This window comes from Lytechinus pictus, chromosome 4, assembly GCF_037042905.1.
Source record: "Lytechinus pictus isolate F3 Inbred chromosome 4, Lp3.0, whole genome shotgun sequence".
Classification (NCBI taxonomy): Eukaryota; Metazoa; Echinodermata; class Echinoidea; order Temnopleuroida; family Toxopneustidae; genus Lytechinus; species Lytechinus pictus.
The window spans coordinates 24,737,989-24,755,319 of record NC_087248.1 but is presented as its reverse complement, the minus strand read 5'-3'; the positions used below and the strand labels follow the sequence as shown (position 1 = coordinate 24,755,319).

Genomic DNA, 17,331 nt, shown 5'->3' with positions numbered 1-17,331 from the left:
CTGAATCTTCAGAAAGAGCACTCCAGTAACAGAACATCGAGTCGTACCAACACCTAAAAAACGCATGCGCACGCACAAGCAAGAGAAAAAAGTTTAGAGAACTTTGTGCACCCTTGACCTTTGGAGCAATTTCAAGGGGCCTTAAAAAGCGCGATGTCGGTCTATCCAGATTTTTGTTCCCAATATTGTATTGTATTTGGTCATCCCTCTTTAGTTTGAATTCATTGGCCAAGACTAGGATTCGTAGATTTTAAAGTCACATATTGTATTTTTTGTGGAAGGGCGTGGTGTACTTGTTCTGACTCTAGCCTTGAAAACAGAGGGTCGTGTGTGCGAATCCCATCGCGGTCTAGCTTCATTTGGCAAGGCGTCGATCCACACTTTGTCACTGCAGACCAAGATGCTAAATGGGTACCCGGTAGGATGCCAAAGACTTTGTACTATGGCTAGCAATTGAGTCTTGGAACTCTTTCTGGAATGCTCCCCAGGCAACGGAGAAGGTGCATACATTGTAGGCGGGCATGCATGGATCTGATGACCGGGTTAATAATATGCTGTAAAGCACTTTGGGCCATTGTGGGAAAAGCAAGCGCTATATGAAAAATAGCTTTCATTATCATTCATAAGCAATTCTTAAAGGTGATTAGATATAATAATTATTGGATGTGTTCCTTTTGAGACGTGGTAATCTCCACAGTCTTACTTCTATCTACAATATTTTACTTCTCGTCCTCCATTATGAATATAGTGTTGTGACTCTATTGGTGATGCGTTTCTGTTTCCGGTGGCTTCAAAAGTTCGTGTTGTTGCTCTTTCCAGCTATGGATATCAATGGTATAGAGACACGTTAAGGGGCGTTTTAAGTGATGTGACTCTATTTAGTCCGGCAGCCCATTCAACCGAAAGCCGGACAAGCAAATGACCTTATAGCTGGATGGCATGGACCCTGAAGCTTACAAAAATGCATTGCTGCCGGGTTCTATCCGTGGTCTTTCCTCCGAAATGACGTAATATATGACGTCACTACAAATTTTTAAAGACATTTTTTAGACATTCTACACATAGCATGAAGTCAATGGGGAATATCTCAGCCAAACCATGCTTGTTTTGTATGAAACTTTTTAAATATATTGTTCAAATAGTGCACAAGAGATATGCAAAATTTCACGAACAGAAATAATTGTTTACATATGCAAATTACGTAATGAAATTTGCATATCATTAGTTTGGGAGATTTCTTGCATCATTATTGTCGAAAATCGATTCAGAAATTTATTGTCTTTTTAGTGTACTTTATTTGATATATTTCCTTTCGAGCATAATACCATTCTCTTTATCTATATCTCTACTTTTAGAAAATATATGTCAGTAATTGGAAATGACATTATAGACTATGATTTCAGCCCCCTTTTCAATATGGTGTGCGCGTAGAAATCGTGCGTTTTGGGCCTATTTTCACCATATAGCTGAGGTGTGCGAACGATATGCCTACGTTATTGATGTTTCCTACATTTTGCATGATATTAAATCTTCCAAACAACATATTTTCATCTGCATTATGTATCTGCTGATGAATAAATTATTTCAGCAAAGATTGATTGCCCAGTGGCCATATAGGCTTCGTTTTCAGCCTAGTTTTCAACAATGAACCTATACCATGTATGACTGCGTTATGTAGACGAGTCGGATAAGGGGGTTCCTGCGTACCATCAAAATATTTTTCACTCAACGTTTTTGTATTTGCCTGAAGTGTCTAGTTAATGAATCTTGATATTCCCTTTGCAAAATCGTGTCCAACGGGGTTCAAAATTGATATCTTTGTCGGTCTTCTTGGACTTTTTTAATGAAAATCAATTATTTTCATATTTTATTGCACAGAGTGTGACAATGGGACAATCTTAAATGAATACGCATTTCACTATGATTTGGATAGTAGAAATCGGTTGAAATTGTTTTCTGAATAGTCTGGTTAGTATATTTTGAAGAAAAAAAAAAAAAATATCCCCCCAAAAATTGAACCAAATTAATCATTTGCATTGACATCTATCTGTTTTATCTTGCATCGCCTTTGTTGATGTGCCTAACATGCAGAAATGCATGTAACGTGCTTAGCGATCGATAGAAAGGTATGTATTACTTGTATCATGTGTATGAGGGTAAAATACGTTTTCTACACAAAGCAACTTTTATAATAATGAAATATCTTGAAAAAGATAGAGGATCGAGGCATTGCTCTGCATTTTCATTTGATATGCAATCACTCTCGGGCACCTTAAAGCATAGTCACGCAGTAGAAGGTTACATACCACACCCTTAATCCGTAGCTTGACCATTATGATATCGTGCTTTTCAGAGCCCCCAATGTGGCCAAATTTTGTTTCGAGTATGTATTTTTTTCCTTTAAATCACTTAGAGACAAAAGATTAGGCTTTTCGGCTTTTCTCTATCATCTACATATAAAGAAGTTAGGGCACAGCAAAGCCTACCCCTCAGGGGGCTACCAAAGTCAGCCAATCCTTTTTTCGTATTTTGCCAATTTATCGGAAAATTCGTCATTTTGGAGAACCATTGAGGCAAAAGGTGTTTCTGCCTTGCAGTAAAGCCCTTGTTTTTGTTTTGTAAGCACATAAAGATGACAAAGTATGGTCTTCTTTATAAGTTACATATAAAGATGTGGTAGCACACTGAAGCCTTCCCCATTCAGGGGCTGCCGAACTCTTCCAGCTTTTAAGTCTATTTTCCCTCTATATTGAAAAAAAATTGCAGTGTTTGAGCCCCCATTCAGACAAAAGGGCATTTCAGCTATATAGTAAAGCTAGTTTTGATTTTGGAAACCACTTCGAAATAAAAGAATAGGCTTTTTTCTATCAGCTACATGTAAAAAGAGTGCCAAGATTGGCAGATTTTCCCATATATTGGAAAAAAATATGGAAAAGGGGTGGGTGACTTTGGAAACCCCCAGGCGGAATAGGCTTTGCTGTGCAACCACTTATTAGCAGCAGATAAAAGAAAGTCTACTCATTTGATTCCACGTAGTTTCAAAAGAATAAAACTGGCTTTACTATATAGCAGAAATTTTTTTTTTCCTCAATGGGGGCTCGAAAATAGCATATTTTCCCATAAATAGCTAAAATATGGAAAAGGGGTGGGGGGTTTCGGCGACCCCCTAAGGGGGGTATGCTCAGATATGCCAACACTTCTTTATGTGTAGCAGATAGAAGAAACTTTACTCTTTCGTCTCCATATAGTTTAAAATCAATAAAAAAAAAATGGCCTTACTACATAGCAGCAACACTATTTGCCTCAATGGGGGCTCGAAAATAGCATTTTCCCATAAATAGGTAAAATATGAAAAGGGGTAGGTGATATCGACGACCCCCCCCTCCCTTAGGGGGTATGCTTTAATATGCCAGCACTTCTTTATATGTAGCAGATAGAGGAAATTCTACTCTTTCGTATCAACACAGTTTAAAAGCAATAAAAGTGGTTTTACATCATAGCAGAAACACCTTATTCCTCAATGGGGGCTCGAAAATAGCATATTTTCCCATAAATTTGCAAAATACGTAAAACGGGCGGGTAATTTCGGCAGACCCCAAAGGGGATAGGCTTTGCTGTACCAGCACTTCTTTATATGTAGCTGATAGAGGAAATTCTCCTCTTTTGTCTCCATATAGTTTAAAAACAATAAAGGTGGCCTTATTACATAGCAGCAACACTTTTTGCCTCAATGGGGGCTCAAAAATAGCACATTTTCCCATAAATAGGTGAAATATGAAAAAGGGTGGGTAATTTCTACGCCCCCTTAAGGGGGTATGCTTCAATATGCCAGCACTTTTTAATATGTAGCTGATAGAGGAAACTCTACTCTTTCGTATCCATATAGTTTTAAACCAATAAAAGTGGCTTTACTACATAGCAGAAACACTTTCTGCCTCAATGGGGGCTCGAAAATAGCATATTTTCCCATAAATTAGCAAAATACGTAAAAGGGGCGGGTAACTTCGGCAGACCCCAGAGGGAATAGGCTTTGCTGTATCAGCACTTCTTTATATGTAGCAGATAGAGGAAACTCTACTCTTTCGTATCCATATAGTTTTAAACCAATAAAAGTTGCTTTACTACATAACAGAAACACTTTCTGCCTCAATGGGGGCTCGAAAATGGCACATTTTCCCATTAATGGGCAAAATACGTAAAAGGGGCGGGTAACTTCAGCAGTCCCCAGAGGGGATATGCTTTGCTGTACCAGCACTTCTTTATACGTAGCAGATAGAAGAAATTCTACTCTTTCGTCTCCATATAGTTTAAAAACAACAAAGGTGGCCTACCTACATAGCAGCAACACTTTTTGCCTCAATGGGGGCTCAAAAATAGCACATTTTCCCATAAATAGGTGAAATATGAAAAAGGGTGGGTAATTTCGACGCCCCCTTAAGGGGGTATGCTTCAATATGCCAGCACTTTTTTATATGTAGCAGATAGAGGAAACTCTACTCTTTCGTATCCATATAGTTTAAACAAATAAAAGTGGCTTTACTACATAGCAGAAACACTTTCTGCCTCAATGGGGGCTCGAAAATGGCACATTGTAAACTGTAGTATATTTCATATGTCTGTCCGAACACGTTATGTCTCATCGGTCTCCGTGGGTCAACTAAAGCTAAAGCCTGTTTAATAGGTATCAATTATTGTTTTGTTTTTATCAAATGTATATATTTCCTACTTAATCTGCTTCAAGGGGTACTTACCTTAAAAACATTATAACATTAACTTTATTAGATTTTTGTTCGAAAAACGCCTCCGCCTAATTAAACATTAATTTTATCGGAAAACTCAATACAGTGTCCTGATATCAAATTGGTTTATTAATATTGTACATTAGTAACTATTGTTTCCTGAAAATCAGTTTTAAGCAATCAAAATCGTCACATACTCTACACTTGAAATCAGCGCTTCTCAACCAGTGGGCGGCGAAGCTCTCTTAGGTGGGCTCCAGAGGAAGAAAAAATAGGGGAAAACTGTAGTATATTTCATATGTCTGTCCGAACACGTTATGTCTCATCGGTCTCCGTGGGTCAAACAAAGCTGAAGCCTGTTTAATAGGTATCATGCATGTTGCAAAGCATGCACATGCACACTATGATGGTTTCGATCTATAACTTTGATGTGAACATCGTGTGCATGCATATTGTGTATGGAGTTAATTAACGCCCATTTACCGGACATTTGCAAATGCAGATTAGTTTTCAAATTGTTTGTTTCGAATGTGTTCAGCGCTTTGTGTTCAAATTGCACGAAACTTTTTTCCATCACATTGGGCGTATTCTTAAAATTTTGGTAGGTGGGCCTCGAAAACAATATGAGAGTCAAAGTGGTCCTCGAGTAAAAAAAAATTGAGAAGCGCTGCGTTAAATAACTTCTAGGTAAACTTGTTATTTAAATGTATGGAGAGTTTGCTTGCCAAAAGAGTTAGACCCGCTTTAGACAATATTGCAATATTCTTTTGCGAAACTATATTGTCATGATATACTACCCTACCATATTAATATAAAATCAGGTTGAAAAGATTTCTTACGGTCTTCATATTTTTTTTTATATATGTTAAAAAAAAAAAACCATAGTGGATCTAGCCCCATTTGCAAACAAACTTAAATGGATCCAACCCCTTTTGATTTTTGTTTTGCCATTTCTATTCATGTTTTAATGGGAATATCAACTTTTCTTTGGTATCATCACAGGGACTGAAAATCTATGCACTGAAAAATAAAATACAATTTTATGAAAAACGGATTGTTAGCTCTTTATATATGGTTACATCATTTATGTTTTTCTCTCATATTTTGGCAATATTCTTAAGCGAAACTAATCTGTCATGATACTTGACCATGTGATTTTAAATTTGGTATGAAAGAAATCTGAATGTCTTCATATTTTTTTAATTATTTTCCCCAAAAAATTACCTTTGTGGATCTACCCCCTTTTGCAAACAAACTAAAATGGATCTAACCCCATTCGAAAAAAAGGGATTTTTGTTAGCCATTTTCGTTCCCTTTATAATGGGAATTTCAACTTTTCTTTGATCATTTAATTAACTTATAGATCTACTAGAAATATATATATATTGAGACAAATGAAAATCAAATTTAATGAACAATGGATAGACCCTTTTGCAATTAAACTCTTCATATATGGTTACATTTTTTTAAGGGAATCGTTTATTTACTTTTTTTATTATAAAGATAATGATGTATTCCTTACAATTCTTACTTAGGAAAATATTGTTTGATAGAGAGAGACACGCTTTTTTAGTTTCAGACATACCCTCGTACACAATGTGTGTTCAGTATTGCTCGACGTATCCAGTTCAGAAATAGGTGCAGATTGGTCATCTATCTCTGACGTTAACGGGTTTGGTTTCTCCTTGTTCTGCTTGCAGACGTCTTGATGGCCAGTGTTGTGTCTAGCTACTTGTGAGTATATCTCCGATGTGACACCAGGTTGGTCCGGTTCACTTAATTGAGTTGAATCGCATAGGTTGGCATGTGATACGCGATGAATGGTGATGTATCTCATGTCCAACTCATCAATGTCACAAGGCTCTGGAACCTTGGTGTTAGAAGGATCAGCGACAGGAGTGGATCTCTTCTTGGTTGAACTTGTTGGATGTGTTGCAAGTGTACGACCAGCGGCACACTTAGATCTATCCTGAGCGATGTGATCTGGGCCTTTGGTATGACAAGAAGAGCCATTGTCCACGACGTAACCTGACTGAGAACATGCTTCAACTTTGCCACTATTGACGCCACGGTCACCTGAAGATTCAGTTTGGGCGGGTTTCAGGTTTACGTCGTTAGAAGGCGGAGGTTGGCGACATGATGCGTTACCAGTTTTGCCATTTTCACCAGTTGAAGAGCCATTAAAAGACGATTTGTGGCGATTGCCTTTTTCATTTTCTTTTGAGTGTTCAGCTGCTTTCTTCGCCTTTTCAATTATTTTAAGACCATAAACATACATCCTCAGGTAGTAGAAGTAGTCATATACTTTCTGCTTACGGCGCATGTACGTGCCGATCCTGGCACGCCAAACACTGAGAGAGACAGGCATGGTGGCATCAGGAGACTGCATGACAAATGATAGAAAAGCATTCGTAATAAGATGATGAATTCACTATGTCAAGTATTAGTATAAGCTTATAAAGTAACATTTGTGTGCTTTTTTTTCAATTGTTTTTACACTGAGCATATTGATTGATATAGAGTTTGCTAATTTTGAGAGATAGTCAATTTTCTGAATACCTGAAAAAAATGTAAATGATGACATCCTTCAAAAGGATCGAAAACATACATCGTAATTTTTCAGACTGTTCTGCAACGCAAATGAATTAGGATTGTGGTGACCGTCCGCGTTCGCGGAGTGTGAGTCGAGTGTCCTCACATCTTCGAAACAGCAGAGGTGAGGGTGTACGTGGGTCTATGCAGGCGTGGCTTTGGGGTATGTGAGAGAGATATCTACAAACCGCCTTTTCACACGGTAAAAAAAATCGTAAATTTAACAATGATTCCAGTGAAAATAAGGCTAATGACGAATTGTTAGCATGTGTGAAACCAAACTAGAACAGAACGCTAATCACAATCATAAATTTAAATTTTACTCTGGATGTGAGTTCCCGTTAAGTTTCACTCAAATAATGGTACGTATTTTGCGTGTGAAAGGCTTGACCTCCAAAACATCTCTTGGAGACAGAACTTAAGTGACCTTTCAAGCCCTTCCAAAGATAAAACAATTATGACAATTGTCATTCAGTAATCGTAGTTTGTATTTTCGATGCGGTGCTTTGATTGGCAAGTCACCAAAGACCCATACCGCCTTCGCTCGAGAATTCGGATTTAAATCATAGTTTTTAAGTGAGCGTGTGAAATGCCCATGATTATAAAGACAAATTGCAATCGTCATGACAGTTATCATACCATAAAGCATGATATTCAATCAATCATTAACCTCGTTATCAAAGTTATTCAAACAAGACACATCATTTATTTATGTTTGTTTCTTATTTAAATAAACAGAAACTTTGAAATTTATTTATTTCTGTTTGTTTCTTATTTAAGTAAACAGGAACTTTGAAATTGTTGTTAATACAGATAAACTGTTAACTAATATTCCTACATCACTATCAGGCCTTGTGTAAAGTGCGTCAATATCTTCCTTTTCGTGTTTTAACCCCTTTGAACGCAATAGGCCTAAAGTCCAAGATAAATCAATAAAGGAAAGCAACATAAGAATATGATTTAAATGGGCAATTCAATTCAATGCTCAATCAATATCCCCCCCCCCCCCCTCATCCAATATATATTTAACAGATTCAGATCTTCGATAGCATTTAATGGGATACTTTGTTACCTGATATGCTCTGACAATTTTGAGAGTAAAGGCGCCAAGGAGGGCGTAAACTTACAAAACGAGTGCCAGGTTAAATAGCCAAGAGGGGGGGGGGGGGGTCACATTTGTACCTCTACCATTTTTACATTGAACTGTTAATGTGAATGGTCTGGTTGTATATTTTAGTTTTAATTTTGTTGAGTTCAAGTTTATCATTATTGACATGCCATATTTCTTTCATGCGTATCAACCCAAATATAAATGGTGGAAATATCCATCAACGTCTGAATGCTACACTAATCCGTTTACTTATGAACATCTAGCTGGCTTATCATTCTTATGACATGGAAAGTTAATTCAAGATAAAACTATGTACTATAATAAACAACGATTTTGGTGAGCGCCAATAATACAATAACCCCTTTTTTATGGTATCTGCTATACGGTAATACAGGCTGGTCTTAGAGCTGATGTTTTAATCTGATTTACCAACTGTCTTTATTTTCTCTCCTGAAATGTATACCAGAATGTATCCTTTGCCTTTTTGTTTCTCCTTAGTATAATTATATACCTCGAATTTATTTTTATTATTATCACTTAAATCACTTTCTCTTAATTTTTGTAGTCGCTTTATTTTGATTTGTTTTTGTAGATTGTTTTTTTTCCGTCCCCATTTTCGTATATAGCTTTGTTCATTTGTATTGAAACTAAGTTTAGGGACTTGCCTTTTATACAAGCATTGCTTTTCTCGGCAAGTTCAGGTAATTTATATGTGTTATAAAATATCACTGAACTGTCGATATTGTTTTGAATATGTACTACAACTTCGATTATATTTTTTTAAATATATATAAATCTAAAATCGAAATACATGGCCCTGGGAATGATTTTTTGAATGCCACTGCTGATGTCAAATTGACAAGCAAAAAAAAAATCATAATCATCAACATCATTATTTCTCGTACCAAAAATGACCTTCAGTTTTGAGTAACATAAATATATTTATACGTAAATATATATATACATTACTCCAAACTGAATGTCATTTTCGTCCCTAGAAATTTTACAAAGAAAAAGTTTTTTTCCCCATTTAGTCACTCCGTCCAGAATTCCTTGGGGTGCTGCCTATGTAAAATAATACACGCAGACACGCAGCACATCCCCCCCCCCACAACGTGCCCCGAACACTCCTGCTTCTGGGTCCATTCCCCAATATGAATACTATTGAATATTATCGGTCCGATTATCACAAACAAAATGCAGAATCTATAAGGAACCTATATGTTATTGTTCACTCTGCATAGCCCACCTGCTAACTGGCTAATGATGATTAAACTTATGACGATAGTGGTGGTGGTGGTGGTGTGGATGATGGTAATGATGATGGCGAGGATGATGATGATGATGATATTGCACCATCCAGTTTCATAAAAAGAATTTAAACTAAAAAGAAGGGGGTATGTTGCCATACTATACTCATTGAACTTTTGTAGAAACGGTAGTGATTTTCGGTAAGAGTTAAAGGGGAATCCAACCCAAATAAAAACTTGTTTTTATAAGAAAAAGAAAAATCAGACAAGTTGATAGTAGAAAGTTTGAACAATATTGGATAAACAACAAGAACGTTGTTAATTTTTCAAAGTTGTAAATATTGGTAATCACTATACCCATGGAGACTTCAAATTGGCCGCATATGGGATGTCATAGTGATGTAAGGTAAGGACTACTCTACCATGTACTCCAATACATATTATGGCTAAAATGTCATTTTCCCCAAAAGTTTTATTTCAAATTATATTTTTCTTTCATGAGGACATAAAACAATATACTACCTGGGTTATATTTAGATTACTGCCCCAGGGGAATGGGTAGTAAGGAGAAAACCACACTAATCCCTGATAAAAAAAAGTACATGGCCTATGGGAAAGTTGTCCTTGCCCCATAATTGACTTACACAGTTTCCAATTTGAAATCTACATACTATTAGTGATCTCAATTTTAAAGCAGCTATAACTTTCTTATTGCTAGTCCGATTTCTTTCAAACTTTCACCATTCTGTTTAATTTATATTTCTCCTTCCCAACACAACGTTTTATGGCCAAGGCTGGATTCCCCTTTAAGACGCTTATATGGCAGGATATCGTTGTCTACTTCTTGAGACGTACACGAATTTAATAACAAGATAAAGTATTTCATCGATCTACCGCTATAAGGCGTAGGGAGGGACGGCGGCACAGAATGGGAAGGGAGTCAGGTCCAGATTTGAAAAACAAGCCTGATTTAGGCAAATCGTGTTAATGCTGAATTAAGAAGTGTTTTAGCATAATTTGAGGACGCTGAGTCCTAATTTGATGTTATAATCCTCAATTTGGCTAAAAGAAAAACATATGGCCGCTATATTCTACAGGTTTTTGCTCTATTTTGACACCCCAAACTTGCAAAGAAATGTTTGTCAAATGTTTTTTATAGCGATTGATCTTAGGGATAACATACTAAAAATACACCAAAATTCGCATCCAGGGAAATATTTATTTTCAAGATGGCGTGTAAAATGGCAGCCGCTCACTGAAAATTAGTGTAACTGACTCTTTATCCAGTTTCGATTTCTTTTTCGGTGGTTAATTAATGGATGAGGGCGTAAAAGGTCTGCTGATGCAGTCAAGAGTGAACATAATCACTACATATTACCTGGAAATCTAAGATGCAGTAAAAATGGCTGTCATAAATTGAAAATTCACAATTTATGTATTACCTATTTAAGTGTATCTAATTTGGATGTGATTTTAAGGGTCAAATAGTAACTGAGACAAGTTTCAAGGACGGTCAGCCATCCACTATGTCAAACAATCCAAGATAGCTTTCAAAATTGGAGTCTAAAATGGCTGCTGTTACCTAAAAAGCCCTAAAATTCGACATAGTTTGTTTAATGTCTGACTGGGAATAATGAATTAGTGTCCTCCTACCCATGGGTTAATGGGTCAAATAATGTGTAGGGACAAGTAACAAGATACAGTCTGCGGTCCAAAAATCCAATATAGTTTTCAAAATTGGAGTACATGAAGAGCTCACTTGCAAAAGGGTTAGGTCCATTTTTCATCAAATTTGATTTTCATGTCTTAATGTATAGATTTTTAGTAGCTCTTTAAGATGATACCAAAGAAAAGTTGAAATTCCTATTAAAAAGTAAACTAAAAATCACTTTTTTCAAAAGGGGTTTGGTCCATTTGAGTTTAGTTGCAAAAGGGGTTAGGTCCACACAGAATATTTTTGGAAAAGAATATCTTTAAAAAATGTGAAGACAGGTAGATTTCTTTTATACTCAATTTTATGTTCTCATTGTAGCGTATCATAACTGTACATTAATACATTTAACAGTATACATAATGTAAGGCACATGAAGCATAATGTACAAAATGAAGTTTTTTTTCAATTGAACGTGAAAAAAAAACCTTGCATCACACTATTTTTATATTTTCTTTAAATGTCAATGGTTTTACATGCAAGAACCTGCCACCATTTACATAATAACATGTTAATAGAACATCGCCCCCTACATGTATGTAGTCTGCACGCACAGACCCATATTTCCTCGAGTGAAGGGTTGGCACTGGTCTGCAGTGCAAAGCCTTCACTCGAGTTAAGGTTCTGAATGTGCAGCCTATTCATGGGTTGTGTACTGAAGGCCCTCTTGCTCAGAAAGCAAGTTTTATTCGTGCTAGCCTTTACGTAAAGACCCACTCGTTAATCAAATTATCAATCAGGATCTATGCCAGCAGACTGGGTTTGCACAGCAGACTAATCCCACCAGCAGCTATGGCACTGGCTTGTATCTTTACCTGGGAAAACTAAGGTCCAGGAATGAACAACGTTAATTACTAATTTATTTCTGAGATGCCCCCTCGACCCCCCTCAAAAATGGAGGGGGAGAGATTACATGATAACGATTGACTTTGAAAACAGTCAAGATGAATGATTTTCACAAAGGGGAAAAACATGTACTAAGTTTGTTGACCTTAAATGACTTTTTAACTCGATTGAGATTAAGAAACCTGTTTTTAATTTCACATATTTTCTGATATTAAAATGACAATCTCATATCAGTTTCATTTATTTTGATCTACATGTAGTATTTTGAAAATAATGAACAAAATTTTATTTCTAATAGGATTAATTGAACTACAGAAAACTTTACGCTTGAACCAACAATCTGTATTTATACTCATCAAATTAACGCCGCCAACAACACCAATTTCACGCTTTTGCTATGCAAAAATAAATGAGAAAAAATAGTCATAATAAACTAAGAATAATAACAATAATGTTTTTATTACCAATACCGGTAATGATTTTCATCATCTGCAAAAAATAGGACTATCTAATATGCATCATTCCATGAACAATGTAGCGTGTGCAGGGTATGTACTGCCATTACACGTACCATTCAGCCACTATCAACTTTTACATGACATTTATTGAAATTCTGCCTTGTCTGTCTTAGCATAATATTTGGCTTGGACCCATACCGCCTTTGCTCGAGAATTCGAATTCAAATCATAGTTTCTGAGTCAGCGTGTGAAAGGTCCCATGATTCTAAAGACGAATTGTTATAGAAATATTATAGAATAAAGCATGATATTCAATCAATCATTAACCTCGTTATCAAAGTTATTCAAACAATACACGCCACTTATTTATGTTTGTTTCTTATTTAAGTAAACATGAACTTTGAAATTGCTGTTCATTCAGATAAACTGTTAACTAATATTGCTAAATCACTATCAGGCCTTGTGCAAAATACATCAATATCTTCCTTTCAGTGTTTAACCCCTTTGAACGCAAAAGACCTAAAGCCCAAGATAAATCAATAAAGGAAAACAACATAAGAATATAATTTAAAGGGGCAGTTCAATTCAATGCTCAATCAATACCCCCCCCCCATCATCCAATATATATTTTTAACAGCTTCAGGGGCCCGTTTCATAAAGCTGTTCGTAAGTTACGAATGACTTTACGCATGACTGGTGACCCTTTCTTGTGCTGTATGATATATCCCTATGTAGCTGACTTATGTATACGAACATATTCCAGTCGTTCGTAAAGTTGTGCGTAACTTTACGAACAGCTTTATTTAAAACAACCGATATCTTCGATATCATTTAATGTGATACTTTGTTACCTGATATGCTCTGACAATTTTGAGAGTAAAGGCGCCAAGGAGGGTGTAATCTCACAAAACAAGTGCCAGGTAAAAAAAAAGCAAGGGGGGTTGTTACACCCACAAATGTAATAATCGCCCACAAATGTAATAACGCCCACAAATGTAATAACACTTTACCCACAAATGTAATAACGCCCACAAATGTAATAACACTTTACCCACAAATGTAATAATTTCACCCACTAATGTAATAATGCACTTTACCCACAAATGTAATATTTTTTGATCGCCCACAAATGTAATAATGACTTTACCCACAAATGTAATACATTTGAAGGGATTTTTGGCGAATCTGTTCTAAACTAAAATCATATAGTAATGCGTTCATATAGCACAAAAGTGCAAAGTCTTTTTTCCAGACCCGGTTAATAAAACATTATAGTACAATTCCAAAGTCTTTTTCCAGACCCGGTTGTTTCAAAATTATAATATACGTCCAAAGTCTTTTTTCCAGACCCGGTTAATTAAAAAATTATAATATACGTCCAAAGTCTTTTTTTTCAGACCCGGTTGTTAAAAAAATTATAATGCAAGTCCAAAGTCTTTTTTTCAGACCCGGTCGTTTCAAACATTATTATATAAGTCAAAAGTCTTTTTTCCAGACCTGGTTGTTTCAAAAATTATAATATACGTCCAAAGTCTTTTTTCCAGACCCGATTAATTAAAAAATTTTAATATACGTCCAAAGTCTTTTTTCCAGACCCGGTTAATTCAAAATTTATAATGCAAGTCCAAAGTCTTTTTTCCAGACCCGGTTGTTTCAAAAATTATAATATACGTCCAAAGTCTTTTTCCAGACTCGGTTATTTAAAAAATTATTAAATACGTCCAAAGTCTTTTTTCCAGACCCGGTCGTTTCAAAAATTATAATATAAGTCAAAAATCTTTTTTTCCAAACCTGGTTAATAAAACATTATAGTACAATTCCAAAGTCTTTTTTCCAGACACGGTTGTTTCGAAAATTATAATATACGTACAAAGTCTTTTTTCCAGACCCGGTAGTTTCAAAATTATTATAAGTCCAAACTAAGATAATGATATTCTAGTGGAATAAAATGAGAATCGAGCTTAGTCTTTTCCCCAGACCCAGTTAATTAAAACTGGTAGAAAAGTAACAAAGACCCCAACTATCTTGTAAATGATAAATAACATGGAAATTTAGCGTAGTCTGTCATCCAGACCCAGATCTTTCAAATAACAAATTAATAATAATAATAATAAACTAGTAATAATAAAAAAGCAAACAAAGACCCACGATCCTATTTATGTTGAATAACATGGAAATATAGCGTAGTCTTTCCTCCAGACCCAGATCTTTCAAATAACAAATAAATAATTATAATAATAATAAATTAGTAATAATAACAAACCAAACAAATACCCACGATCCTATTTATGTTGAATAACATGGAAATATAGCGTGGTCTTTCATCCAGACCCAGATCTTTCAAATAAAAAATGAATAATAATAATAATAAATTAGTAATAATAAAAAAGCAAACAAAGACCCATGATCCTATTTATGTTGAATAACATGGAAATATAGCGTAGTCTTTCCTCCAGACCCAGATCTTTCAAATAACAAATAAATAATTATAATAATAATAAATTAGTAATAATAACAAACCAAACAAATACCCACGATCCTATTTATGTTGAATAACATGGAAATATAGCGTGGTCTTTCATCCAGACCCAGATCTTTCAAATAAAAAATGAATAATAATAATAATAAATTAGTAATAATAAAAAAGCAAACAAAGACCCATGATCCTATTTATGTTGAATAACATGGAAATATAGCGTAGTCTTTCCTCCAGACCCAGATCTTTCAAATAAGAAATGAATAATAATAATAATAAATTAGTAATAATAAAAAAGCAAACAAAGACCCACGATCCTCTTTATGTTGAAAAACATGGAAATATGGCGTAGTCTTTCCTCCAGACCCAGTTATAAAAGTCATTTAAAACACAACAACAACAACAACAAAACAAAGACCCTGCAATCTTATCAACATCGAATAACATGGAAATATGGTGTAGTCTTTCTTCCAGACCCAATTATTTTAAAATAACCAAAATCCTCATAACTAAGACTCAATCATATTATTGTGCCTGTTCAACATGAATAAGATGATTGGGGGAGTATTTCATCAACATTTATGTCCGACAAGTTGTCAGATCTGACAACTGTTCTTGATGTTGATTGGCTAAGAAGCAGTGCTACCAGTGTCGGATAAAACGTCAGACAACTCCTTTCATGAAATGCTCCCCGGGCTCTGAGTTTTGATGTTGTTTTTTATTGTTAATTTCTTTGCCTGGAAGAAAAAATGGTTAATTGCATCATTTATTACAGGATGTTAGGCTGGAAGGGGGTTAACATTTTTTTGTTCTGTTTTTTTTTTTATAAACTGGTCTTGTCAAATTAAGTATGCGTTATCACAAGGGTTTTATAGTTTGGAAGATGCTGGGGTCTAAGTGTTAATATTAATGTTTCGCTTAATTTGTACTTTAAAGAGAACTGGGTGAGGGGTAAAGACAACACTCTAAGCCCAAGCATTTTAAGTGGGTTTAATTTTGAAGATTGGTCTTAGCTGTGATTTTTTTTTCAATATTTGTTTATCTTTCAAATAACCGGGTCTAGACGAAAGACTAAGCATAATACTCGTGTTGTTCCACAAGAATAAGAATATGACAAAGTCTTTTGTTTTTAAGATTGTTTAAATCATTTTTAATTTACTGGGTCTGGAATAAAGACAACGCTCTAAACATGTGCTTTTCTACATGCATGGTCTTAATTTGGAGGATTGTTCGTTCTAAGATTCGTTTTTGGGGGTTGGGTTTTATTGATTTTTTATTCTTAAAATAATTGTGTCTGGAGGAAAGTCGATCTTTGACAATCGGTCTTCATGTTATTCCACAGTAATTAGATTATTGGGTATTCGTTTTAGAATATTTGTAAAAACTATTTAATTTTTTCAAATAATAACCAAGTCTGGAGAAAGGATGTTTGCTTTACCCATGCATTATTACAATGTTTTGTAGGGGTCGTAGTATTATTAAAAAAAAAACTGGGTGTGGGGTAAAGACATATTTTTTTTACTTGGTGAAACTTTGGAAAATTGGTCTTAGATTTGAAGTTTTTTAATTCATTTTTTAATAGCCGGGTCTGGAGGAAAGACTTTGGACTTATATTGTAATTGTTTAATTATCCGGGTCTGGAAAAAAGACTTTGTGCACTTTTGTGCTATATGAACGCATTGCTATAGAGTTTAGTTTTTAGTTTTAAGTAACCGGGTCTGGAGAAAAGACTACGCTTGATTCTCAATTTACTCTAGCACATATATTCACAATATACGCCGTAAAAGTTGAAACAACAACAAAGACATTAATTCCACTAGTTTTAATTAACTGAGTCTGGAGAAAAGACTAAGCTCGATTCTCATTTTTATTCCACTGGAATATCATTATCGTATCTTATTATGGACTTGTATTATAATTTTTGAAATAAACGGGTCTGGAAAAAGACTTTGGACTTATATTAAAATTTTTGAAACAACCGGGTCTGGAAAAAAGACTTTGGACTTGCATTATAATTTTTGAATTAACCGGGTCTGAAAAAAAGACTTTGGACTTATATTATAATTTTTGAAACAACCGGGTCTAGAAAAAAGATTTTGGACTTATATTATAATTTTTGAAACAACCGGGTCTGGAAAAAGACTTTGG

At 35.1% G+C, this 17,331-nt stretch overlaps 1 protein-coding gene across 1 annotated transcript; it reads right to left on the bottom strand.

Annotated features, from left to right (window-relative positions):
- Nucleotides 1-4,742: 4,742 nt before the first annotated feature.
- Nucleotides 4,743-7,425, bottom strand: LOC135153903 (uncharacterized). The gene is made up of 2 exons (XM_064098709.1): nt 7,299-7,425; nt 4,743-7,122 (listed from the first exon to the last, which is right to left on the bottom strand). Exons 1-2 carry the CDS (start codon nt 7,347-7,349, stop codon nt 6,271-6,273), a joined length of 903 nt encoding a protein of 300 aa, XP_063954779.1. The 5' UTR covers nt 7,350-7,425; the 3' UTR covers nt 4,743-6,270.
- Between the last annotated feature and the right edge of the window lie 9,906 nt (nt 7,426-17,331).

Excerpts from the sequence above, each read along its gene's own strand:
- LOC135153903 (XM_064098709.1), bottom strand. The coding sequence starts at position 7,349 with ATGTATGTTTTCGATCCTTTTGAAGGATGTCATCATTTACATTTTTTT. Across the intron at positions 7,123-7,298 it reads ATCATTTACATTTTTTTCAG|TCTCCTGATGCCACCATGCC; the intron begins GTATTCAGAAAA and ends TTTGTCATGCAG.